At 50.8% G+C, this 27,774-nt stretch overlaps 1 protein-coding gene across 2 annotated transcripts; it reads left to right on the top strand.

Moving 5' to 3' along the window:
- The first annotated feature begins 1,766 nt into the window (after nucleotides 1–1,766).
- On the top strand, nucleotides 1,767–26,386 carry LOC133137411 (XK-related protein 4-like). 2 transcript variants are annotated; one of them, XM_061255677.1, is made up of 3 exons: nucleotides 1,767–2,437; nucleotides 21,911–22,110; nucleotides 25,782–26,386. In XM_061255677.1, the coding sequence occupies exons 1-3, from the start codon at nucleotides 1,767–1,769 to the stop codon at nucleotides 26,384–26,386; spliced, it is 1,476 nt and encodes a 491-aa protein (XP_061111661.1). The 2 variants fall into 2 exon arrangements, with proteins under 2 accessions (XP_061111661.1, XP_061111660.1); XM_061255676.1 differs by having other exon boundaries at nucleotides 25,428–26,386.
- The last annotated feature ends 1,388 nt before the right edge of the window (nucleotides 26,387–27,774 follow it).

Below are 27,774 nucleotides of genomic sequence, written 5' to 3'. Positions count from 1 at the left end.
GAAAACGGATTATATTTCCGCCGAAGACGACGTAACTACGGACTACAGCAGGTGTAGGTCCCTGGGGCGTCTCGGGCAACCTGGATTCAGTTTGTGGCGTGGTTACTATGACAACGTACGTCTGCGTCTCTCACGCGGCTTTGGCTGAAGCGAGTCTCCTGAGCTGCTGAACGCGATTTACGACAGTTTCAGTCTTCTCAAGACAAGAAAACCTCACCTCACGGTGGCAAAAGAGAATTAAACAGATGTTCTTGAAAGAAAAGTTGGCGCTATTTCACTCTGTGGCGATAGCATGCGATTCAACCAACGCAGCATATACGGGATTTCGACACAGATCCTTACCACTTTTCGAATTTGGACGGTTTAGTGATATAGCTACTGGATCATTGTTGGCTACGTAAGCTGTGTTTTTCGGCCTACGGATTCATGCGGTTGGTGGGAGGCACGTATCGTATGCCTCCCCCCTTGGTGTTTACGTGTCCTACCTATTGATGTGGTATTTCCCAGTAAACGCTCATCATCAAACCAAGACAAAAATATATAATACGGATGCCAATGCTATTGCGGGTCAACCTGCTTGGTTGGTTGAGTTTGATGCTTGTGTCTTGTTACCGTATCGTCCACTTCCTTTGGACCACAATGGAAGGGCGTGACCATAATACGGTAGCCTACTCAAGACTGACCTTAAAATCGTATGCAATGTCATTGAACTGAACATGAGCACCTGCTGTCAAAACACCTCGTAGACGTCGGTGGCGTGCACCGTAACCCCACAATACCAGCAATACTATTTCCACGGTACCCCTCAAACCTCAAACATGATGAAAGCTCCGTTTGACCCGCCGTGATGCTTTCTACTGAGAGCTATCCATGGTGCTGATCCGTGTTGCGGGCCGGCGCTCTAAAACACACTTCACATCGATACAAAACGAGGCATTAAATTGTGAGCTGAACACGAATTAACCTACACTGGCCCAAATCGACGCTCGCATTGTGAAGAGCTATGCTTCGCTCCAGTTAATTGCGAACGCTTTGGAAGAGACCAACACTGGCCTGCTCCCTTGTCGACGCCGCTTGTGTTATGCACAGAATAAACCACGAACTGAATTTTATAGCCTACATTTACCCACGATCTGAAACCGGTTCGAAAACTTGGGGCCAAACGGCTGGGGATTCACTACAAGGCTATAAGAGGTGTAATATTATTGAGGATCAATTTAAACATTGTTTTAAAAAGTAGGCTATATATATGTGGTTTCCTAAGGATACGCGTAGCCTATTACACATTGTGTAGCCTGTCTTCATATTTCAGCATTGTCTATTTATTCATAATAGTCCCCACTATAGCTTTGGCCATTTGGCAACGAACGAAGGCTATTCATTACGATATGCATATGCAAAAAAAAAAACCCTCCTCTTTACAGATTAGTACACCGTCTCGGTTGCATTATGTGTAGCAACCCTCTTAGTAGGCTATACTGCGGTGGTTGGGCGCTGAGGAAATCGTGGCGAGGGGACGGGGGACGAGTTTTCAAAGCAATGATGTCATAGCTTAGAGTCGAGCCATGGGAGAGCATATGGCTCCGACTCGCTGCCGAGAGGAAGTGTTGCTTTGTTGTGAACAGGCGGCGCTGCGGCCGGCGGAAGAGGAGGTCGCCCTGCCCAGTCTGTGCTCGCTGGCGCACAGACGCGAGGAGACGGGGGAGGAAGACAGCGAGACGGGAGGCGAAAGACGGCGCAGCTTGGGGAAAAGGAAGGCTACTATAATGGCCGCCAAGTCCGATGGGGTTATAAAAATGAAAAGGAGCGACGTGGCGTTCACTCCGCTGCAGAACTCGGACCACTCGGGCTCGGTGCAGGGGCTGAACCCGGGATCGCAGCCGGACTCGGGGACCGGAGAGGGGGACTTCGTGAATGCGGACTCTCGCTGCTGCGGCTCCTCCTCGACGTGTCTCCGCCTCGGCAGGGAGCAGCAGAAGTGGACGGTCTGGGACGCTCTCTGGATCCTCGCGGCGGTCGCGGTCTACGTGGCCGACGTGGGCACGGACGTGTGGCTCTCCGTCGACTACTACCTCCGCGGCGAGTACTGGTGGTTCGGCCTCACGCTGTTTTTCGTGGCGCTCGGCTCGCTCTCGGTCCAGGTGTTCAGCTTTCGGTGGTTCGTCCAGGATTTCAGCACCGAGGAGAGCGCGGGCGCCGCCGGTTGCGCTCACCTGGACGGGAAGCTCCTGAGCGGCTCGGCGTCTCACGGGGACGTAGGTGCCCACCCGTCTACACCCCAGAGACAGGCGTCCACCGCCAGTAAGAGCAATACCACCACCAACAGCACCAGCAGCACCAACGCGACCCGGACTAAGAAAAGGTCGACGTCCCTGTCGTTCTGCATCTGGTTCATGCAGTCGCTAATTCACACTCTGCAGCTGGGGCAGATATGGAGGTAGGTGGTTTCGTTGTGGGTGCGATTAATGGGGCAAAGGTGGCTCGCTTTCGGCCTCGGCTACGAGGGTACTGGAGCGCGTCGTTCTGCCGCTGCTCCGATAGCCTAGGCTCCTGCTCTGAGCTGAAACCGTTGGACACTGCGTGGAGATATAGGCTTTGGACCAAAGAATTTGGTTTTTTAGGCCACTGGATTTTTTTTTTTTACTTGCCTTTCAATATCTTGTGATAAAATGTAATGCTTGTATTCACCGATTGAACGATACCAAGTTCTTCCCACAAATAGGCCCGTTCGCACCTCCTGCCCATCTCGGGGACGTAGCGAATGTTATATGTGGGCCTATGTCTCGCATACTGCATTAAGATAACGGTTTGCTGCCTCCCCCCCATTGCAGCATGCATACACTCAGTGAGCACTTTATTGGATATTCATTAGACTTACTTTTTAGACTTATTGGTCTTCTGCTGTTGTAGCCTATCCACTTAGAGGTCTGATGTGTTGTGTGTTCAGAGATGCTATTCTACATACCACTGTTGTAATGTGTGGTTATTTGTGTTACTTTCACCTTCCTGTCAGCTTTGACCAGTCTGGCTCTTTTCCACTGATCTCTCTTATTAACAAGGCGTTTCTGTCTGCAGAACTGCTGCTCACTGGATGTTTTTTGTTTTTTTCCACCATTCTCTGCAAACTCTAGAGACTGTTGTGTGTGAAAATCACAGGAGATCAGCAGTTTCTGAGATACTTAAACCACCCTGTCTGCCACCAACAATCATTCCACGGTCAAAGTAACATAGATCCCATTCTAACACTTGATCTGAACAACAGCTGAACCATGTCTGCATGCTTTTATGCATTTAGTTGCTGCCACATGATTAGCTGATTAAATATTTGCATTAACAAGCTGGTGTACAGGTCTACCGAATAAATTGCTCACTGAGTGTACGGTGTTATGTTCAGCGCATGTGATGTGCTGGCGTTATGGGGATTGTAGTCTATTATGCAAAGTTGATATCGAATCAGATCGAGCCAACGGGGAATTGCGTGTTATTCGTGGCATAGTAAGTATAGGAGGCGCACGGGGTTACACACGGACTGTTAAGATAACATATGAACATAGGAATAACATAGGATAGGATAACATAGGAACTTTTCATTGTAGGCTACTGTACATTCCCAGTAAAGTATTAGGGGTTTTCGTCTATCTCTTGATTGTAGTCTCTACTGAATGATTTGCACACAGAACGCCTTGAAAAGGTGCGTCTCTGTAGTGTTGGACAGATGTGGCTAATGTTATAAACCTATTTAGGGAGGCCTATGAAACTATAGTTTAAGGCTTGGCTCAGTGGGTGAAAGATAACCTGATAAAATAGCTTCTGCAACTGATGATTTTATTGGGGTCAATCTGGAGCTCGTGCTTTTAAAAACCGAGGTATCTGGGAAACGCGCGTGATATTCAATTCTACTATAGCGTTCTTTTTTTCCCCACTGCAATCATTACTTGGACCGGAAGTGGCACCAGTCAAATCTTTCACATGGAAATATGAAACAGAGCACATGCCTTGCTGTTTTTGATCGGCAGTCTGATCGGCTGTCCTAATCGTCGTTACGTCATTGGTTCGGTGGTCCAGAACAAACCCGCCCAGGGAGCAGATGGGGGTTTGACGAAACAATGCGAGTGCGCGCGGAAAATGTCACACCAAGCCGCCGGTTAAAAATAGCTGCGTCTTAAAAGGCTAATCTGCTCGCATTTCTGCCACACTTCAGAAAACCGAGTCATTTGTCGGAAATCGCAGCAACATAATGAAAACCTATTATGACAACCAGTTTTTAAAAAATAAATAAATAACACGTTGTAATAATCAAGCCAACAAGAACACATTTCCTGACATAGAGTGTAACTTGCCTGTTGTAACATAGTTTGTGGGAAGTCTAGAGTAGGCGTACTGACCTCGTTGGATTTAAAACGACGCAGAGTTAATTTTATACTCAACATTTCGCTGTGAAGTGGTGGCATTTAAACCGATGCAATGTTCATGCAGTTTTGACATAGCCTAATCAATAGACAATTCCGTTGCAGGGTCTGACATTTAGTAGCAACCCGCCTGTATCCGTGGATGAATTCAGAATTGTATTTCAAAGCTGTGGTACATATTTTTAGACAGAGAAGACACACGTCGACTTTGCATTGTGAAGTCTGTTCAGCTGGTAAGATAATTGGCAGCACAAACAGAATCCAAGGTCATTTTGAAACGTTCTTTTTTAAATTTTATTTTAGTCTAGAAACCGTGATTTTCAATTGCCTCAGCAAGTTACTAAGCCCCTAGACCACACACGTTAACTTTACCAACCAAGAACCGCAAATCCTTATGCAGAGGACTGTTTAGCCATAACATCGCAATTCCATTATAACCTGAAAGATTGTACCCGCGCTGTTCCCCAGGTAACCATCTGCTATCATCAAACACATACGACTCTGGGTCTTGAACTTAATTCATTAGCTGGGTAAAGCCAGTGGCTATCGGGAACCACAGGGAACAGATTTAGTTGAACGTACAGCCTAGCGCCAGGAATATGGGCGCAATTATACTGGGAAGATTAATTCATAGATGCTTGCCTCCAGCAAAGTGTACGTATCCACTCCTACTTCTCGCGGAACAATGCTGTTTTAAAACAATTTCGGAGCCCGGCTTTGAACTGCGGGTTCGCGGGCATTGGTAACTGTGTTTATGCGGTGTGTCGGACACGGCTGTGCTTTGGGTGAGTAACGCCGGGCACCGAGAGCCCGTGGGAGAGACAGAGTCAGCGCACACACGCCTGCATCGCTGTCCTCACCCAGATGAAATATTAACGCTGTGAATGACGGGGATCTGTGGGGATCTGGGCTCGGAGGGCAGCTGCTCTGGTCTGAAAGGCAGAGACTGTGTAGGTCTAAGGTAATGATGGAGCACATCTGCGCTCGACTGCTTTTGTCTGAAACTCAGGGGCCATGTAGACCTAAGCCTAGGGCTGTGTTCAAACCCGCATACTTGCATACTACTCTATACTATACTCCTCATACTAAATTTCAGGCTGATTTTCATTTCAAATGTAGAATGACTAGTATGCTTAGTATGAGGTTTTGAAGCCGATGGGGGAACACATCTGTGCTCGGGGTGCCACTGCTCTGGTCTGAAAGTCAGGCCCACCAGATACTCAGCGACGCCTTCCTGTTCTCAAGATTTAAAGTCGAGCCACGCTTCCATTCCGCACCTAAAACATGAAATTTCACACTTCTAAAATTGTATCACGGGGTGGCGTTGTGACCGAGGACGGTGCGGTTTTGAGTTTGGAAGCACGGGAAATTCCCTGTGATTGGGAAGGCGGGATGCAGGAGAGGCCCGTTTCTCCTGAAACAGGACCAGTGTGGCTGTGGCTGTGGGTTCATGTTCTCGACTCTAAGACACATGATGCTGCGCCTAATCAAGCTTGAAGAGCAGGATTAGTTCGTGAGTTGAAGCAGCAGTGAATCCAGTGTCTGTGGAGTCCGGCTGCACTGAGAGGCAGGGCCGGTGCTTATGGGCAGCCTGTAGTGTAGTGGTTAAGGTACATGACCCTGTAGCGTAGTGGTTAAGGTACATGACCCTGTAGCGTAGTGGTTAAGGTACATGACCCTGTAGTGTAGTGGTTAAGGTACATGACCCTGTAGCGTAGTGGTTAAGGTACATGACCCTGTAGTGTAGTGGTTAAGGTACATGACCCTGTAGCGTAGTGGTTAAGGTACATGACCCTGTAGCGTAGTGGTTAAGGTACATGACCCTGTAGCGTAGTGGTTAAGGTACATGACCCTGTAGCGTAGTGGTTAAGGTACATGACCCTGTAGTGTAGTGGTTAAGGTACATGACCCTGTAGCGTAGTGGTTAAGGTACATGACTGTAGTGTAGTGGTTAAGATACATGACCCTGTAGCGTAGTGGTTAAGGTACATGACTGTAGTGTAGTGGTTAAGATACATGACCCTGTAGCGTAGTGGTTAAGGTACATGACTGGAACCCGCAAGGTGGTGGTTCTAATCCCCATTTAGCCACAATAAGCTCCGCACAGCCGTTGGGCCCTTGAGCAAGGCCCTTAACCCTGCATTGCTCCAGGGGAGGACTGTCTCCTGCTTAGTCTAATCAACTGTACGTCGCTCTGGATAAGAGCGTCCGCCAAATGCCATTAATGTAATGTAATGTAATGATGCTGTGCTCTCTGCTCGCGTCGGAAGGACTGGGACAAAAGGGCGAGGCATTAACGCCACTCCGACCACACCACGTTCATGCATGCTCGGAGTACTGGGTGTCACCAAACAAAACCTCCCACAATCCTCAGCTCTGACTGACGTGCTTCAGCTGTTACACTCCTGCCCTCATCCCAGGGGCCTGAGATCCCTCCTCGGAACGATGACACTTATTCCCAGTTCAGTAGGGCTCTTCCCGATTGGACTGTCGGAAGACTGCCGATTTCCGAGGCGCCGTGAACGCACCGTTAGTGTCAAACGCCGACTCTTATCAGCCAATGAAAGGACAGCATTGATGACACATCACAGCGCCACACATTCACGAAGCCTCTCCCATTACGGGAAGGCCTACAGTCCCAGAAAAAAATAACGTACGCCTTAAAAGGCATGCCTGCCACTGGGGTAACACCCTATAGGCACATGAAGTGATACTAGTCACGGATTCAATCATTCATCTGTACCTTCTTTTTCTTGTAAAAACGTACCTGAGCAAACCCGAAGAACATTGAACTTTTCAGGGTCCATCTGGGAAATTTGTTCTGTGAAGAACAGAAACGTTCCTCCGCAGCCGCGCCTGTGTTTCTGAGGGTGTGTGTGTGGCACGCGACGCGCGCAGCTGAGAGCTGGTGTCAGAGTCTGAGGGGACTGGGTTTAAGGGCAGGAGCTCGCCGCAGATCATGGAGGTTCAGCTCAAAGCACTTCATACAGGGTATCAGCTCATAGCCTAGTGGCTGAGGTGCCTGACAAGGACCCGGAAGGTTGCACATTGCTCCAGGGGTAATTGTAGCTTTGTCTAAAATTACTAATTTAATTTTTAATTAAATTAATTTTATTTTCAATTAAATTAGGGTGCATGAAATAAGAATGAGGCGGCACGGATGGTGCAGTGGGTAGCACTGCCGTCTCACAGCAAGGAGGTCCTTGGTTCGAATCAATTCAACTCTCTGTGCGGAGTTTGCATGTTCTCCCCGTGTCTGCGTGGGTTTCCTCCGGGTTCTCCGGTTTCCTCCCACAGTCCAAAGACATGCAGGTTAGGCTGATTGGAGAGTCTAAATTGCCCGTAGGTATGAGTGTGTGAGTGAATGGTGTGTGTGTCCTGCGATGGACTGGCGACCTGTCCAGGGTGTATTCCTGCCTTTCGCCCAATGTATGCTGGGATAGGCTCCAGCCCCCCTGCGACCCTGTTCAGGATAAGCGGATTAGGATAATGAATGAATGAATGAATGAAATAAGAATGCACTGATTCAGTCTACCACCAACCCCCCCCTGCACTTGGACCACCCCCCTGCCCCCTGCCCCCGCTACACCTCTTATACCCCCAATCAAAGAAGGGGGAACAATAGGAAAAGAGGGGGGGGTGAGCACCCATGACACACACCACTATGCCCACTGAGGCCTGACTGGATCCGGATCCGGGTTCGGACCCGGTGCGGGTCTTCCATGTAGCCAGCATGTCACTGCTGGGCTCTCCGTGCACCAGAGAGTAGGGCTGCGTCTGAAACTGTGCGTCCCCCCCACAGGCGGGATGCCCAGGCCTGCTGGAGCCTCAGGTCTGCTGCAGCCCCGTCAGCCAGCAGTCTCCCGCTCGGTCATGCCAGCGGACCGGAAAATAGCACAAATTCACACATCAGCCGGGAACGGGAACACCAAGAGAAGCACTGCTGCACTCCAGTCACTTTAACAAAGACAAACTAAAACCAGAGAGAGAATCAGATCCTCTCCCAGCTAACCGTGCCTCCGTGCCTCCCTGCTTTTATAAGGGCACCTGTGCCCCCAAAACACCACCTACATACAGCTGTGCCCCCAACACCACCTACATACAGCTGTGCCCCAAACACCACCTACATACAGCTGGTGCCACAAACACCACCTACATACAGCTGGTGCCCCCAAACACCACCTACATACAGCTGTGCCCCCAACACCACCTACATACAGCTGTGCCCCCAAACACCACCTACATACAGCTGTGCCCCAAACACCACCTACATACAGCTGTGCCCCCAAACACCACCTACATACAGCTGTGCCCCAAACACCACCTACATACAGCTGGTGCCACAAACACCACCTACATACAGCTGTGCCCCAAACACCACCTACATACAGCTGTGCCCCCAAACACCACCTACATACAGCTGTGCCCCAAACACCACCTACATACAGCTGTGCCCCCAAACACCACCTACATACAGCTGTGCCCCAAACACCACCTACATACAGCTGGTGCCCCCAAACACCACCTACATACAGGTGTGCCCCCAACACCACCTACATACAGGTGTGCCCCCAAAACACCACCTACATACAGCTGTGCCCCAAACACCACCTACATACAGCTGGTGCCACAAACACCTGGCACAAGTTTGCTGTTAGCAGTGTTCACATGCATTGGCATCCAGTAAAGTGGCCCAGGTTGTTCTACAGCTTAATTGCAGATCTATAAATATCCGGCAGAATGGTTTTACACACTGTATCCTGGAGTATAATTTTGCTCTAACCACCCAAGAAGCGACATAAATAACACAAAATATCTCTGCCTGGAAATGACACACCACTTTGCTGTACATTAATGATAACCTAATTGCATTTCCCCCGTTGTTGCCGTAATTGCTTTTAAACTCTTAAATCGAAGTGTGATTGTGAGGAAAAACACCGCGGGCTCCCGATCCGTAAGCGCTTTATGAGGCCGAGAGGAAGCGGTGAGGAGGGCTGGCTCTGTTTCCACGCGATTTCATCAGTGGCACGCAGTCAGACGGATGGAAGCTGAGTCATAGAGCGCGACGCGAGGGGTTTGTGTTTGGTTTGATGTCTGAGGATCTAACTTCAACGTCTCTCCTCGCCGCCAAACAAGCGTTTTTGAACACGTCCTCCCCAGGTCTGGTGGGGTTATACTCTCAGGCTTCGCCTGATTGGCTGCACCGCAGTGTGGAAGAAAGACTATTGGTCGGCAGAGTGAAGGAAGAAGTCAGGGAACTCTGAGTGACGCATCCGTCTCACGTCTGATTTCTGCTGGATCCGGCAGCCTCCGTGTGGAGGGTTCGTACGGTCCTGCCCAGAGACTCCGTACGGGGGTTGCATTCATAGTTCCAGTCGTTTCAGTCCGTTCCGGCGATATCATAGCGTTGTTTGACAATCCGGATCAATACGGAGCACGCTGTTAAAATATTTTTGCCGATGCGGGTGTATTTGCTCCGTACGGACCCCTCCACTATAGGACCGGGATCTCCGGAACCGCCGTACGGATCAAGCACGAACCATGCTTTCGGCGTTCATCACTTGAACTTGAACTTGAAAATGCACTTCAATCCTATTTTTCATTACTTACATTATTTTCCCCATTGCCAAGTGGAAACTGGCAATCCAGGGCCCACACTGATTCACATTTCATCTCACAGTCATCCAGTTCCCCCATTACCATACCTGAGAATCACAGTAATCCTGCTGCGTGAAACAGGCCCCATATTACGGTCCTGTTAACCCCACTCTCTCTCTCTCTTACACACACAGTGGCGCTCCATCCACGCACCGTGAGTCCGGGTTGATTCACGAACATGCGGCGATTCAACAACTGATTCAGCAAAGCGATATGAATTAATTATTCATATTCCCGGAGTAATCCATCACGCCGACACCGTCTGATATTCACAGCTTTATCATTTCTGAAGAGGAAAAAAAGAGTGTATGCTGAAAAGCGGTAAATGTGGAGCCGTTATGTCGTATTTCAGCAGGATGTGAAACTTTAATCTCGGGAATCCGTGCGGTTAAAAAACGAGGCTGCTCGCTGCGCTGTTTGCAGGTTAAAAATAAGAGGCTATGTGTGAGAAAGCGAGGCGCTGTCAGAAGACATTTCTGAGCGATGATTCAGCTGCGAGTTCAGGGGATACTGGAGAGGGAAATACGTTAATTAGTTGTTCATTTTGCGGCAGACTTGAAACACCGTTGGCCTGCTGCACGAAGTACACTTCTCGTGTTCATCCAATGGAAAATCAAATTATAAAGCAGTCTTACAACCCACAGTGACACACAGAGAAAACTTTATTTAAACCGTACGATGACAACGCCTATTGATCTTTAAGAACTGATACAGAACAGATACCGTTTCTGTACCGTCACGATTTTTGGGAACAGACCGTTCCTTCCCACACAGGACAAAGGAAAAAAACTTTGAAAAATGATTTGAATATTGAACTTCAGGACCCAGCTCTTTGAGTGACGTCAGCCTTATTGTCACGGTGACATAATGAGTGAAGCTGATCAGTGTGAGCAGTGTGGCGCCAGGCAGGGCCGTAACCAGGGCGATGAACGGTCGCCGTGAGAGACGTGCTGTCGGAAGACGAGTGTTACCCCCGGTTACAGTGGATCACTCGCGTTCCGCAGCCAATCCCAGATACCCACAGACCCGCCGTGGAGGGAGCGGGATTCACAGTCCCCAGTGAGGTGTGTGTACGGGGGAGTGAATTACCCACAATGCTCCAGGGTTTTCTGTGTCTCTCTGTTACCACCCACACCTCCGTAGGTCACAGATTAAGAATGAGAACAAGTGCCTGAGCACACCTCAGAGATGTGCACACACACACACACACACACACACACTCACTCACTCACACACACACACACCCACACCTGAGAGCACACATACACGCACAAACACATACAATACACACACACACCTGATAGCACACACACACACACACCTGAGAGCACACATACACGCACACATACAATACACACACACACACACACACACACACACAAACACACACCTGGGAGACACATGAGAACTCCCCCCCCCCCACACACACACACACACATACACCTGGCCAAATACACCTGAGGATACAGACAGGATAATAAGACACCCACACACTCAGACAGACACACACACACACACACACACCTGAGATTAAAGTAAACCTGTCCAGCTTGACTGATTTCTCCACAGTAGACAGGCCAAGTGCTTGAGTCATTAACAACCACTAACCGGCCAAGACCTTTCTAAATGGTAAATGGTAAATGGTTGGCTTTTATATAGCGCCTTTATCCAATGCGCTGTACAATTGATGCTTCTCATTCACCCATTCATACACACACTCACACACTGACGGCGATTGGCTGCCATGGAAGCCCCTGACCAGCTCGTCAGGAGTATGTGGGGGTTAGGTGTCTTGCTCACGGACACTTCGACACAGCCCGGGCGGGGGATCGAACCGGCAACCCTCCGACTGCCAGACGACTGCTCTCACTGCCTGAGCAATGTCGCCCCACATCTATCCTGCTAACCGATAAAAGGACTGAGTCTCTCTTCCTTTGGGGTAAATACGTGTCCTTTTCTAACAAAGCGCGGTGTGTCCGCGCCGGTCCAGTTTGTGACGTGTGAGCGGAGGCCATTGCTGGCGGTGTGTAACGGACACGCGCCGGGCGGCACAGAGAGCATGCTGGGACATTCTGCCCTGCCCCAAGCTCCGCCCACGCAGGAAGGCGCTGACACAAGGTCTGGCGATGATTACTGTGTACGCGCAGAGTGCCGTGTCCCTGGCCAGCACTGTAATTTACACGTCTCCTCCTCGGCTAATGTCTGCCATTATAATTATTAACGGGCTGAATCTCCCATTAAACAAACAAACAACTTCAGACTGAAGATCCGCCCAGCTGTACACTGCTGTGCCTACCCACAATGCACCGTGTGCGGCTCGGCATCGGAGACAGGGCCGAGGGAGGAGAGAGAGAAAGTGACAACGACATCACAGGCAAAATATAAACTGTACCGTGAGGGAGAGATGGACAGTTAGAGGGAAAGAGGGAGAGAGAGAGAGGGAGAGATGGAGAGAGGGGGAGTGAGGGAGGGATGGAGAGAGGGAGGAAGAGAGAGATGGAGAGAGAGGGAGTGATGGAGAGCGAGAGGGAGGAAGAGAGAGAGAGAGAGAGAGATTGAGAGAGGGAGAGATGGAGAGGGAGAGAGAGACAGAGAGATGGAGAGAGATGAAGATAGATGGAGGGAGAGAGATGGAAAGAGGGAGAGATGGAGAGGGAGAGGGGGAGAGAGAGGGATAGATGGAGAGAGATGGAGGGAGGGAGGGAGCTGTGCTGATGTGGTGAGGGAGAGATGGAGGGAGAGAGAGAGAGGGAGAGAGAGCGGGAGAGATGGAGGGAGGGAGAGAGAGGGAGGGAGAGATGAGGGAGTGAGAGGGAGAGATGGAGAGAGAGGGAGAGATGGAGGGAGGGAGAGAGGGAGGGAGAGAGATGGAGAGATGGAGGGAGGGAGAGAGGGAGGGAGAGAGAGGGAGAGATGGAGGGAGGGAGCGGGACTGATGTGGTGAGGGAGGCAGGGAGGGAGAGATGAGGGAGTGAGAGGGAGAGATGGAGAGAGAGGGAGAGATGGAGAGAGGGAGGGAGGGAGGGAGAGATGGAGGGAGGGAGCGGGACTGATGTGGTTTGCCGCTCAGAGCTCCACTTCAGCTCTTAATCCTCCCTCCCGCTGGGGGAACAGTTGCCGTGACAACGGAAGGACACATGACATCAGCAGTCGGGTGTTTTCTGATGGCTGTACTCAGTGGAGCTAGACTGGAGGCAGGAGAGAGGGATGAGAGAGGAGAGGAGGAGATAGGGAGGACCGGAGGAGAGGAGAGACAGAGAGGAGAGAAGGAGAGGGATGAGAGAGAGGAGAGAGGGAAGAGAGGGAGGAGAGACTGGCTAATTAATCTAATTAATCTAACAAGCAAATTAATATCTCATTAATATCTAAAAAGCAAAACCGATTTGCTGTTTGGTTCTGTGATCGATTGATCTTGCCTGGTGCCATTTCTGGCAACCAAGATGACCAGAGGGCGAGGTTTGCACTTTTTGGGCGAATTTCATCAGTTCAAATACGCCAGACAAGCTCATTAAAGTGTAGGAAAGTATTTGAATGAAAAAACAATGATGTATTTAACCCAGCTGTGCTGTGGATATGAGTGCATATTTGTTCTGGAAGATGGTGCACTTTCTGTGTGATACAGACTGGTGTGGAAGTCTAGCAGCAGACAGTCTGGACCGGTCTGGCGTTCCCCTGACTGAACCGGTCTGGCGTTCCCCTGACTGGACCGGTCTGGCGTTCCCCTGACTGAACCGGTCTGGCGTTCCCCTGACTGGACCGGTCTGGCGTTCCTCCTGACTGGACCGGTCTGGCGTTCCCCCTGACTGGACCGGTCTGGCGTTCCCCCTGACTGGACCGGTCTGGCGTTCCCCCTGACTGGACCGGTCTGGCGTTCCCCCTGACTGGACCGGTCTGGCGTTCCCCCTGACTGGACCGGTCTGGCGTTCCCCTGACTGGACCGGTCTGGCGTTCCTCCTGACTGGACCGGTCTGGTGTTCCCCTGACTGGACCGGGGGGCTCTAAGCTCACGGCAGTCGCCCTGCTTATGCCTGGACTTCCAGTGAAACAGCGGCAAACACGCAGAGAGATGATGCGTACACACTGTGGGATTATGGGAATCAGCAGGCGACCACAAACGTGTCCGTCTCTCTAACGGGCCATACTGTGCTTCAGCAGGTTATATGGATGGAATAACAGCGACTCGCATTCCTCTTTATTTACTTTATTTTTACTTTACTTTATTTACCTGTCTTTATAAGACATGAAGAAGGAAGAATGGCAGTGTGAAACGACATAACTCGCCCTCCGTCTCTTAAAATCTATTATTTACAGATTAAACAGGTGTATCTAATAGATAACCCCACCTGCGTCAGAGAATGTCAAGCATAATCAGGCCTGTGGATGATATGTTGATATATTGTTGGTGAGCCCAATAATATGAAAAAATAATTCTCACTTCAGTAGTCAAAGGTTTAAAGGTGAAATACCTGGGTAAACTTACCTGTGAGTGCAGGTGTATTTACTTGTGAGTACAGACTGCTGTATTTAACTATGTGGTCTATTCACCTGCGAGTGCAGACAGGTGTATTTACCTGTGAGGTGTATTTACTTCAGTGTATTTACCTGTGTGGTGTATTTACCTGTGAGGTGTATTTACCTGTGAGGTGTATTTACTTCAGTGTATTTACCTGTGAGGTGTATTTACTTCAGTGTATTTACCTGTGAGGTGTATTTACCTGTGTGGTGTATTTACCTGTGAGGTGTATTTATCTGTGAGGTGTATTTACCTGTGAGGTGTATTTACCTGTGTGCTGTATTTATCTGTGTGGTGTATTTACCTGTGAGGTGTATTTCCCTGTGAGGTGTATTTCCCTGTGAGGTGTATTTCCCTGTGAGGTGTATTTCCCTGTATCCCCTGAACACCATCGCGGCTCTGTGACTTGGGAAAAGGCCGAGCTGACATCAGCCCATGTTTATTTACCCACAATCCCCTTCTGCGCCCAGGGCTTCACCGTGTCCCGGCGGGGGAGGGGGGCAGCGTTGCATTACATCATTCATTATTCACCAGGAGGCCACAGCCTGGCCAACGCTGTGCTGTCGTCATTCCCACAGCGGGCCTTCTCCGGGTTATTCAGCTCCAGAGCGTCAGACAGTTCAGCTGTGCTGCTCCACAACTTCAGACAGTTCAGCTGTGCTGCTTCACAACTTCAGACAGTTCAGCTCTGCTGCTCCAGAACTTCAGACAGTTCAGCTCTGCTGCTCCAGAACTTCAGACAGGTCAGCTCCGCTGCTTCAGAGCTTCAGACAGGGTTACCATAGAGAGGCTGACCTTTAACCTCTGCTAATGGAGTTCACAGCAGTGCTATAGCGTAAGTGTACAGTGCCGTTACCGTTGGATACCAGCGGGCCTTTGACGATCGAGATTCACGGGAGTTATAGGGGAGAGTGAAAATGCCCGTATTAAGCACATATTCATATAAACTTTAATTGTATTTCAAGTATAAAATTGTATACTTCAGGTACAGTTCAGTGCTGTTTCTTTACTTGAGTGGGCAGGGCAACATACTGTACAGTATGCTTTTAATCACTCACTGACCTGAGCCAATCACTGTGCTTTTGCTGGAGGGAAATCTCGTTTGATTGGTCCAAATGAGTCAGTGATTGACAGCTCATAACATCACAGCTCCTCTGATTGCAGGGTTAATAAAACCTGTCTCTCTCTAGCTGTGCTGGAACACAAACCTGTGTGCACTGTGGACTCTAGCTGTGCGGGAACAACACAAACCTGTGCTCTCCGAGAACTCTCTCTCTCTAGCTGTGCGGGAACGAGGACAAACCTGTGCGTTGTGCGAACTAAAAATACCTCCGCAGCCGTTGTGTGGGTGCTGAGATTTCTAGCGTCAGGTGAGAATTTAGTCGGTTTCGGCGACCACATAGCGGCCTGGGTTTGACAAGTTATTCTTCAGCAGAAACACAGCAGTTAATTCAGGTCAAAGAGCGAGCTGCTTTTGGCTAAAATGCGGTCGTTCCGAGACTGTTGGCAAGGCCAGTCATGACTCAGGCCCTGCATTAGTGCCCACGTTCTCCGGGGGACCAGACGCGCAGGGCCGGGCGGCCTGTGTCGTTATGTTATTAGTCTCCACTTTATCAGCATCACACTGAAGAGCTGGCACGGCTTCTGAGGTCACTGACGTTTCTGTATGGCGATGAAGGATAATGTATGAATGCCGTGTGTGTGAGTGAGTGATGGTTGTGTGCCACCGCTTTGGCTGTCCGTCCTGGCTCTTCTTCCAGGCGGCCATATTGTCCCTTACCCCCGCCCCCCCGCCCCCCCATCCTGCTCTCTGAGCCAGGGATGAAGTGCCAGTCTGGAGGCTATGAGCTACACAGACGGGGGTTCATTATTTTATAGTACTGGCCTGTACGCTGAACTGTATTATTATTTTAATTTTTTTATGAATTTATTTTAAACACCCTTTAAGATCACAAATATGTGACTAGAATGTTCTCAGCTTACACACCTGATCACACACCTGATCACACAGAGATCACACACCTGATCACACACCTGATCACACACAGAGATCACACACCTTATCACACACCTGATTACACACCTGATCACACACCTGATTACACACAGAGATCACACACCTGATTACACACAGAGATCACACACCTGATTACACACAGAGATCACACACTTGATCACACACGTGATTACACACAGAGATCACACACCTGATCACACACAGAGATCACACACCTGATCACACACAGAGATCACACAGCTGATCTCACACCTGATTACACACCTGATCACGCACGTGATCTTGGCAACAGCAGATTGTCACTAACAAACGCAGAAGGTTCCAAGTATCAAGTGAAACACGTTGAACTCCAACCTCAATGCGGTATTATCCGTCTTGGAACATCAACGTCTCAACACTCCTGTCAGCCGAAGTCTGAAACCTCTCGCTTTCATTCCGTTAAAAAAGCTGCAGACCTGGAAGTCTGGGGCGGTGCTGCTCACCTGTCTGAGCCTCAGGCCTGGGGATCGGCCGGGCGCAGGTCTGCCCGGATAACGCTGTGTGAACACGCCGTGGACCCCAGAGGGCTCTGCCCGAGCTTACACACAGCTGTCTTGGGGACCGGTGACAGGTTCAGTGATTTAGTGCGTGTTTATCGCGTGTTTGTATGCGACGGGTTATATTTACAACCCCCCTGCCCCTTTGACCCTTATATCCCCCCCCCCCCCCATATCACACAGAGAACCCAAAGTAATGACTGAATAATGAGCTTCCCCTGATTTAGGGTGGGCTGAGCCAGGGGCCCATCCATCACCTGACACCCCCCCCTGAGGGGCAGAAACCGATCCCAGATCAGTCTCCCCTGGGCTTTGAATCTGTATCTGTGGGTAAGCCCAGGAGCAGGGATGACTGCAGTACAGTGGTCTACCTGCAGGGGGGAAAAGAGCAGCAAAGCAAAGAGCAAAGATTGTATAGGACAGGAAGATGCCGAACTGGCACCTTTCACCGTAGTTTTGTTTTTGTCCGCACAACAGGAAGTGAGCAGGCATATGCAGTAACGCTTTTCACCAACCAGTAATGGTCGTGACATAAGCTAACCTTAAAGCACTCGATAACTATAATAACCTATAGTTAGCAAATGCAACATTAGCTATAACTACATAGCTGGCTAATGTAACAGGTTACCTAATCTATACCTAAACCTAATCTAGCTGACTAACTAACTGACATTACTGCCTAACATTAGCTTAGCTGCTAACATTACACATTGTGCTAAGAGTGGTTTGCATTTGACCGGCGCTAGTCTGATTAAAAGTTGATTTTCGTCAGATTATGAAAAACAATTACGGGTTACGTGTAATTGTACTGGGTCCTGACAACCTACCCATGCATAATCTGTGAGAAAAGGGAATATTTTTTTATTTTGTCTTCCTAGAAATGACTTGTTTGTCGAACTGTCTTGACAAAACTCCATTGATCTCCATTCATTCTGTGAGCGCCCGTTGTCTGTCAGATGAAGTCCCAGTGTAGGCAGTTCAGCCCCGGAGTGCAGCCTCTCGCTCCAGGTCTTCCTCTCTGGTTAGAGTCTGGGAGCACTCTACTCATTGTGATGTCATACACGGTCAGCGGTTACTGATTGGTTGGCCCGGCTCCGTGGTTTGTGACTCATCATGTATGTGTTTTCCGCGTCCAGGAAGTGGCAGTGTTAGGTTCTGGTTCTGTGCCTGCGATTGGTTGATCTGGACTGCATTAGTGGTTCTTAGCTCCTGTCATTAATGTGCTGCTCACTGGCTTGTGGCACTGTCACAGGACTGTGCTTACTCCATTCTGTTACAGACCACTAGGGTTTCCTGTGTTTGGTGTGTGTTATAAACACTCACACACACACGCATGCATGCACACACACACACACGCACACACATGCACGCACTCACACAGTCCTGGAGGGGCCGCTGTGTCTGCAGGTTTAACTCCAGTCCTGGAGGGGCCGCTGTGTCTGCAGGTTTAACTCCAGTCCTGGAGGGCCGCAGTGTCTGCAGGTTTAACTCCAGTCCTGGAGGGCCGCAGTGTCTGCAGGTCTAACTCCAGTCCTGGAGGGCCGCAGTGTCTGCAGGTCTAACTCCAGTCCTGGAGGGCCGCAGTGTCTGCAGGTTTAACTCCAGTCCTGGAGGGCCGCAGTGTCTGCAGGTTTAACTCCAGTCCTGGAGGGGCGCAGTGTCTGCAGGTTTAACTCCAGTCCTGGAGGGCCGCAGTGTGTGCAGGTTTAACTCCAGTCCTGGAGGGTCAGAATGTCTGCAGGTTTACCTCTTGACCAGCTCAAGCTGGCTGATACGTTATTTGGCTGATAAGGTCGTGAGAACAAGGTGTGTTGACTCTTTAGCCAGTGAAGGACAGAGCACAGGGCGGTGGTGTGGAGGAAGGAGATTTTAAATCCCTGCACGCTTCCAGTAAAAGGCACCAGAGTGGGCGTGAAACCAGCTCGCGCTCCGGAGAACGGCGGAAAGACGAGCGCAAACAGCCGCCCTAACGACAGAGGGGCTGATTTGGCGTCGGGGCGCTGGCGTCGGGAGCGTGCCGGAGCGCGCGGTTACTGCAGGCGGGGGGTGGCCGTTCGCGCGGCCAGGTTGCCGTGGGAACGGGGCGCGTGCTCAGCGGGTTATATTCGGAGGTCCGCCCAGGCGGTCGTTATTTTCCCGCACGTCCGCACGGCGTGCTGCGTGCGGCTCCTCCTCCTCCTCCTCTTCCTCACCGGAGGAGTACGGGCGGAGAACCCGCCACACCGCCTCGCGCGGGGAATTAAAAAACGATAAATATAGATGTGGATGATTAGCCCCGAAACAGCTAGCAGCGCTTAAAAGGATGCTACGAAAAAAATGTAAAAAAAGATGCCTGCCCCGGGAATGTGTGTGTGTGAGTGTGTCTGTGTCAGTGTGAGTGACTGAGCGTGTGTGTGTGTGTGTGTGTGTGTGTGTGAGTGTGTCTGTGTCAGTGTGAGTGACTGAGCGTGTGAGTGTGTGTGTGGGCTGGGGGTGGCGGGGTGGGGGGGTGGGGTTAGGCTAAGTGAGGTGGAGGGCCCCTGGAACCACCCAAACCCCCCCCCCCCCCCCACCTCACCATAAGGGCCCCCTGTCTGCAGCCATTCCACTTTGTATTCAAATCACATTCTTCAGTTCAGCCGAAAACACACCATACACACACTAAACACATTACACACACATTACACACATTACACACACATTACACACACACTAAACACACATTACACACACACTAAACACACTACAGCAGCTCACAGGCCTGTACCTTGGACAAGGCAATAAACACCTGGAACAATACAGTGGGCTGATTAATAAATACCACAAGCACATTCACACACTTATTCATGTGTTCATTCCTGAAGACACAGTCACCATGGCAGCCAGTACAAACACTCTACATTACATTACATGTCATTTGGTTGACGCTTTCATCCAAAGCGACTTACAGTTGATTTGACTAAGCAGGAGACAATGGTCCCCTGGAGCAATGCAGGATTAAGGGCCTTGCTCAAGGGCCCAGCGGCCGTGCGGATCTTATTGTGGCTACACCGGCTACAGGCCGTCACGAGAGGCTAGGAAAAGATGAAAGAATAATAAGTAAAAATGGGGAAATCAAGAAAACATGAATTAGGCAAATGGAATGTCCTCGCTCCTTCAAACGTCAGTTCGAAGCCGTGTCAGTTACAGACGTGGCAGACACAGAGAGGTGGACACACGGGTCGATCATTTACATTTCCGGAAAAATTCTTCTGCAAAGGATGTTCAAAGGAAAGATTGGGAGTTCCTGACTTGTACCTCCGTCTCCTAGAAGGAACGTTTAAGGGGTCGGAACGTCCTTAAAGGCGGCGGATTCTGATCGATTTCCGGGTCAGGAGCGAGGAAAGGAAAAGCGTGGTGGGAACGAGGCCCAGTGACTCTAGAACAAGGCCCAGTGACTCTGGATGAGGCCCAGTGACTCTAGAACGAGGCCCAGTGACTCTAGAACAAGGCCCAGTGACTCTGGAACGAGGCCCAGTGACTCTAGAACAAGGCCCAGTGACTCTAGAACAAGGCCCAGTGACTCTAGAACAAGGCCCAGTGACTCTGGAACAAGGCCCAGTGACTCTAGAACAAGGCCCAGTGGCTCCACCCCAGGGCTTCAGCTGGGCCCACTCAGAGCTGGAGCCGGGATCGGGGTCTGTAACGCTGGCTAAGGGGCCCCGGGGCCCGGCTTTAGCGTGATTACACTGACTTAGCACCGGATCAGCTCCAGACAGCTGCTGATTTTTGCACAAATATATCTTTTTTTTTATCGTGAAATATTTAATGGGTTTTTAAACTCACGCTCTCTTGAGTTTCCCTGGGAATATATCCGGCTGAATCTCTCCACCCTCGTGCAGCGACGCTCCCGATATTCCGGATGGGAATAAGTGATCATGTGCGCCGAGGTGGTGCAGGGAGCAGGAAGCGTCTCTCGTTAGCGCTCGTTAAGTTAATTAACTCTGTCACTTTCACCGCGGTTTATGAACAGGTGCCTTCATCTGGGTGGAAAATGTGTGTGTTTGCTGTAAAAGGACTGCAAACGTTGTGTTTGGGTACAGAGTGTGTGTGTGTGTGTGTGTGTGTGTATTGGATTGGGTTGTGTACTAGTGTGCTTGGGTAGAGAGTGTGTCTGGTGTATTGGCTAACTGCTGTTTCAAAACCTAGTTTGAGCTGTTTTTTTCAGCAGGGTACTGATGTTTTTGTGTGGAGAGTGTGTATGATTTAAAATGTTTCCTGGTGCGTTTGTCTGGATAGAAAGAGATTCTGTAAAGGTGTGGGTGTAGAGAGAGGGTATACTGTTGTTTGGGTTGTGTACTGTTGTTTGGGTTGTGTACTGTTTGGATGTACTGACATTTTTTGGGTGGTGTATGACGTGTTTTGGGCGGTGTGCTGAGATGTTTGGGTGGTGTTTGGACATGTTTTGGGTGGTGTACTGAGATGTTTGGGTGGTGTTTGGACATGTTTTGGGTGGTGTACTGAGATGTTTGGGTGGTGTATGACGTGTTTTGGGCGGTGTGCTGAGATGTTTGGGTGGTGTTTTGACGTGTTTTTGGCGGTGTACTGAGATGTTTGGGTGGTGTTTGGACATGTTTGGGGCGGTGTGCTGAGATGTTTGGGTGGTGTGCTGAGATGTTTGGGTGGTGTATGACGTGTTCCGGGCGGTGTGCTGAGATGTTTGGGTGGTGTATGACGTGTTTCGGGCGGTGTGCTGAGATGTTTGGGTGGTGTGTGACGTGTTTCGGGCGGTGTGCTGACGTGGTTTCCGGGCGCACAGGTACTTCCACACGCTGTACCTGGGGGTGCGGAGCCGGCGCAGCGGGGAGCAGGAGCGCTGGCGCTACCACTGGAGGATGGTGTACGAGTACGCCGACGTCAGCATGCTGCACCTGCTCGCCACCTTCCTGGAGAGCGCCCCCCAGCTGGTGCTGCAGCTCTGCATCATCATCCGGACACACACACTGCAGGCGCTGCAGGGTGAGTATACACACACACACACACACACACACTCACTATACACACTATACACCCTATACACACACACACACACACACACACACACACACTCACTCACACACACACACTCACTATACACACACACACACACACTCACTATACACCCTATACACACACGCACACTCACTATACACCCTATACACACACACACACACACACACACACTATACACGCACAAACGCACACAAATGCACACACTATACACATACACACAATCAAGTTTTTTTTAAATTCTACTCATTGAGTAAAATAAAGAGTTAAATAAAGAAACAAATTATGTTAAGAGAAATAAACAGTGGAGATAAGGAGGTAGATCAATAGGTGCTTTCACACTCAAGTGCGTCCTGGCCAGTGTGAATGCATCTTCCATCCTACACACTAATGGCTATAAGCATTCATAAGCACTCCTAATCGGCAAGTGAACAAAACTGCATTATACACCACAACCTGAATACAAGGGAGAGAGAGAGAGAGAGAGAGATCAATGATGAGATCATGACAGAAACATGATCACAACAGAGAGAAGTAGGATCTCGGGATTTTCCTTCTTCCGGGTTAATGTCTTCTGACAATATCTCTTCTCCGTGACCTCATTAGGTCTGTAGAACTTAACTTCAGAGACACAGCCGTGCAGCCACACAGAGGGGACGCCTCCCACCGCGGTCTAATCTAATCTCTGATCTTTTTAATAATTTAATCCCTTTTAATCGCTCCGAAGCGCAGTGTGTGCTTTCCAGCCGGGATGCGGGAGGATAACAGTCGCTAATTAACTGACCTTTTCGCGCGCGAGAGCCAGGCGAGTCTGAACTCCTAAAATGGCCGCCCGTGATGGAGTCAGGTGGAACACTGAGGCGTCACAATGCGGGTGTTCTGTCAAAGCGTCGCCGTGGAAACGCTGAGCTTCACATTCCGAGGGACCGGGCGCTCACGCGTGATGCGTGAGACACCTATGAGGTCATTTCCTGAATGCTAATGACGGGTCAGTTGGCCTGGAAAGTTCTTATTTTTAAGGCAGATGGAGTTGACCATATCAGACTTGAACGCCTGAATCCCACCTAAGACCAGCTTCAAATGACCAGCTAGCAGCTGTTTCAAAACCTAGTTTGAGCTGTTTTTTTTTTTTTTGCGTTCAGAAAATACCTCTATGCCCAGGTTGCCATGTGTTCTGGAGGAGAACTGTGGGTGTCATCTCCTCCCCAAACCGGCAATGGAGATCACGCCTACAAGCAGTTAATTGGATATTCCAAACTTGGGTGGGAATGTTCTGCCCCACATTGGGCACCTAGCTAAATAAAGCTGTCCAATGAAATACATTGTCCCTGTTGCCACGCCCATACGTCCTGGCTGGTAGTTCTAGAATTATCAGCTCCATTGGTACTTGAAAAAAGGTAACATATATAGCCACACTCACCCATCGTATAGTATTTTTCATTCATACTGGGGATAAAGAGTGTAAAAATATCCTGTTTACAGAGTCCGACGCAAACGTGGGTTTCCGATTTCACGAGCTGCAGTAAAACTCAGCAGTGCCCAGTAATTATGTCCCACAATGCTCTTCTCCCGTGTCAGTCCCTTTGTGACATCATCAGCTCATCTCCACTCTCTTACAGGAGTGTGAAGTACAGGAAGTGGCAGAGGACAAAAGGCAGACGCAGCGTTCCGCGGTGAAGTGCGATCCTAGCTCTCGTTCTCTCCACTCCCCGATGTTCTCGTGCCGCAGTCGAAACAACGACGGCTCTTAATGCGTCCCTTCGACGTTACCGTCTGCGGTTTCGCGGAAGCACGCTTTCCAGCGCCGGTAATTAACGGGCAGGCCGGCCGTCTGTGTGTTTGAGCGTAATGGAGCGTTTTGCCCCTGATGGCAGAGGGCAGCACTCCCCCGCTTTTAAGATTCGCCGGATAAATACCGACTCGGCGCCCGTGTGGCAAACTGCCTGGTGTTTCCACAGACTCGCAGGGCAGTACACACAGACACGCAGAGCGAGTAATTATGCAAATGGTAAAACAAGAGGGCGCTGAGTTTTTATCACTCCCCCAATTACCAGCCAGAGAGGCTCATCTTCCGCTCGCAAAGTCTCTGTGCAGATCCGTCGCAGGGCACGGAGGGCCCGTGTGCAGACACATCCGCTCGACAGGGGTCACGTATTAAGCGGCCTCGCGTCGTCTGCAAAAAGTCTGTTTTGCTTGGAAGGCTGCCAGGCCGTCTTTCGTAATTTCCACACTTTTAAAAGCCATTTTTTTTCGATGATATCATAAATAAACGAAAGGAGTAGAGAGGCAGCCAGCCTCCATCACAGAAAGGCAGCGTTGCAGGGCTTCTCCGGGCAGGACTCTCAGCGGTCTGTCGAACCCAGGCCTTTATTGCGCTCCTGCCAAAGAGCGAAAACAAAAGGCCGCGTGGGACGCGGTGTTTCAGAGCGCCGGTAAGCCCTTCAGGATTTAAGGCTCAGGAGCCCTGGCGCTGAGAGATGACGGCCGTGTGAAAATCAGCGCCGCGCTGACTCAGAGTCCTTCCCACAATTCCATTCAGCAGCCAGGGCCAGAAAGGTCTCCACGGCAACGTGTGTGTCCATACTGGGGGAAAAAAACCCGAAGTGTGTAATCAGCCGGCAGAGATGACAGTGAAGACACTCCACTGACAAAACTAACAGAGAAAAGGCATGTAGTTTATGAAACACACAAACAACATACTGTTCGTTACAGTAGCGTAACATACACAACATCCTGTTACTGACTGGAACACACACAGAAGACTGTAATAGTCACAGTAACACACACAGAAGAGTCTGATAGTTACAGTGACCCACAGAAGAGTCTGATAGTTACAGTAACGCACACACAAGACTCTGATAGTTACAGTAACACACAGAAGACTGTGATAGTCGCAGTAACACACAGAGGACTCTGATAGTTACAGTAACATACACAGAAGACTCTGATAGTCACAGTAACACACAGAACACTCTGATAGTCACAGTAACACACACAGGAGACTGTAATAGTCACAGTAACACACACAGAGCACACACAGTAACACACAGAAGACTCTGATAGTCGCAGTAACACACACAGAGGACTCTGATAGTTGCAGTAACACACAGAAGACTCTGATAGTCGCAGTAACACACAGAACACTCTGATAGTCACAGTAACACACAGAAGACTATGATAGTCGCAGTAACACACACAGGAGACTGTAATAGTCGCAGTAACACACAGGAGACTGTAATAGTCGCAGTAACACACACAGGACTCTGACGGCGTGTGTGTTCCTGCAGGCATGACCGCGGCCGCGTCCCTGGTGTCGTTGGCCTGGGCGCTGGCCTCGTACCAGAAGGCGCTGAGAGACAGCCGGGAGGACAAGCGGCCCCTCAGCCACCTGGCGGTGCTGCTGCAGTTCTGCTGGCACTTCTTCACGGTGGCGGCGCGCGTGGTGACCTTCGCCCTCTTCGCCTCCGTGTTCCAGCTGTACTTCGCCGTGTTCATCGTGCTGCACTGGTGCGCCATGACCTTCTGGATCGTGCACTGCGAGACCGAGTTCTGCGTCAGCAAGTGGGAGGAGATCGTGTTCGACATGGTGGCGGGCGTGGTGTACATCTTCAGCTGGTTCAACGTGAAGGAGGGGCGCACGCGCTGGCGGCTGCTGGCGTACTACGCGGCGGTGCTGCTGGAGAACGCGGCGCTGAGCGCGCTGTGGTACCTGCACCGCCAGCCGGCCGACACGGAGGCCTTCGCCGTGCCCGCGCTGTGCGTCATCTTCAGCAGCTTCCTGACGGGCGTGCTGTTCATGCTCATGTACTACGCCTTCTTCCACCCCAACGGCGCCCGCTTCGGCCGCTCCGGCAGCCTGGCGCTGGACGACCCCGCGTCCGGCAGCTTCACCCTGCCGCCGGAGGGCGCCACCAACTCGCTGCGCTCCAACCGGGGCGGGGCGGGGGCGGGCGCGGGCGCGGGCGCGGGGGGGGGGGTCTCGGAGAGGGACGGATTCGCGCCCGTGTTCCAGGTGCGGCCCACCGCCCCCTCCACGCCGTCCTCCTGCCGGGCCCCGCGGGGCCCCGGGGCCGTGCTGAGGATCGACCTGTGCAGGAACAGGTACCCCGCCTGGGAGCGCCACCTGCTGGACAGAAGCATCCGGAAGGCCGTGCTGGCGGCCGAGAGCGGGGCCACGCCCCCCCGCCTGCAGTACAAGGACGACGCGTTGATGCAGGAGCGCCTGGAGTACGAGACCACCCTGTAGGGGGCAGCACTGAGAGAGAGGGAGGGAGAGGGGGAGAGAGAGGGAGTGAGAGAGAGTGAGAGGGAGAGGGAGAGTGAGAGAGTGAGAGGGAGTGAGAGAGAGGGAGGGAGAGAGGGAGAGAGAGGGAGGGAGAGGGGGAGAGAGAGGGAGTGAGAGTGAGAGAGTGAGAGGGAGAGAGAGGGCGGGGGAGAGAGAGGGAGGGAGAGGGAGTGAGAGAGAGAGGGAGTGAGAGAGAGGGAGAGAGAGGAAGAGGGAGAGAGAGAAAGGGAGGGAGAGAGGGAGTGAGAGAGGGAGGGAGAGAGGGGGAGAGAGGGAGTGAGAGAGGGAGGGAGAGAGAGGGGGAGAGAGGGAGGGGGAGAGAGAGGGAGGGAGAGGGGGAGAGGGAGAGAGGGAGGGGGAGAGAGAGGGACAAGGAGAGGGAGAGAGAGAGAGGGGGTAGAAAGAGGGACAGGGAGAGGGAGTGAGAGAGAGGGAGTGAGAGACATAGGGAGAGAGAGGGAGGGAGAGGGAGAGAGAGAGGGAGGGAGAGAGAGGGAGAGGGAGAGTGAGAGGGAGGGAGAGAGAGGGACAGTGAGAGAGTGAGAGGGAGAGAGAGAGGGGGAGAGAGAGAGAGGGGGGGAGGGAGAGAGAGGGAGAGAGAGAGGGAGGGGCGAGAGAGAGGGAGAGAGAGAGAGAGAGAGAGAGGGTTTCCCACAGCAGACAAGGACAAGGCAATAAACCAGCACCCTCCCCAGTGTACATAGTTTCAACCTGATGGTGATTCTGTCACAGGCTTGAAAACAAAGAAGAAGAAGTAAGGTTTTATTGATTGATCAACGTTTTTAAAGCCATTTGATTTTTTTTTCCGTTTTATTTTTTTTACTGATGTCTGACACACAGACACCCAAGGAAACCTGCCAATACTGAAGCCCTGTTTACATTATATCAGTCATACATACAAGATCACACAGACACAGACACACACACACACACACACAAACACACGCACACACACACACAAGCACATACACACAAACGCACGCACAGACAAACACACACACATGCACGCACACACAGACAAAGACACACAAACACACACACACACAAGCACATACCCACAAACACACGCACAGACACACACACACACATGCATGTATGCACACACATACACACATACACACGCTCCTAAAATCCCCAGAAGTGTGTTACTTACAACAAAACAACCAGCAGATGGGAACATACTGCAATCCTGCTTCCCAAAAGAGGAACCAATAGGTGAAGGCCACGCCTTATGATGTCACAAAGGCCACGGAATTCTGTCCTTGCTGTGTGACCCCCCCCCCCCCCCCCCCCAATCAGACGAGTTCTCCTTGTGCCAAAAGGTCCAATCACGGACCCACAAAGTTCTT

Source organism: Conger conger, chromosome 9 (assembly GCF_963514075.1).
Source record: "Conger conger chromosome 9, fConCon1.1, whole genome shotgun sequence".
NCBI lineage: Eukaryota > Metazoa > Chordata > Actinopteri > Anguilliformes > Congridae > Conger > Conger conger.
This window is presented reverse-complemented; position numbering and strand designations above follow the sequence as displayed.

Excerpts from the sequence above, each read along its gene's own strand:
- LOC133137411 (XM_061255676.1), top strand. The coding sequence starts at position 1,767 with ATGGCCGCCAAGTCCGATGGGGTTATAAAAATGAAAAGGAGCGACGTG. Across the intron at positions 2,438-21,910 it reads CAGCTGGGGCAGATATGGAG|GTACTTCCACACGCTGTACC; the intron begins GTAGGTGGTTTC and ends CCGGGCGCACAG. Across the intron at positions 22,111-25,427 it reads CACACTGCAGGCGCTGCAGG|GCATGACCGCGGCCGCGTCC; the intron begins GTGAGTATACAC and ends GTGTTCCTGCAG.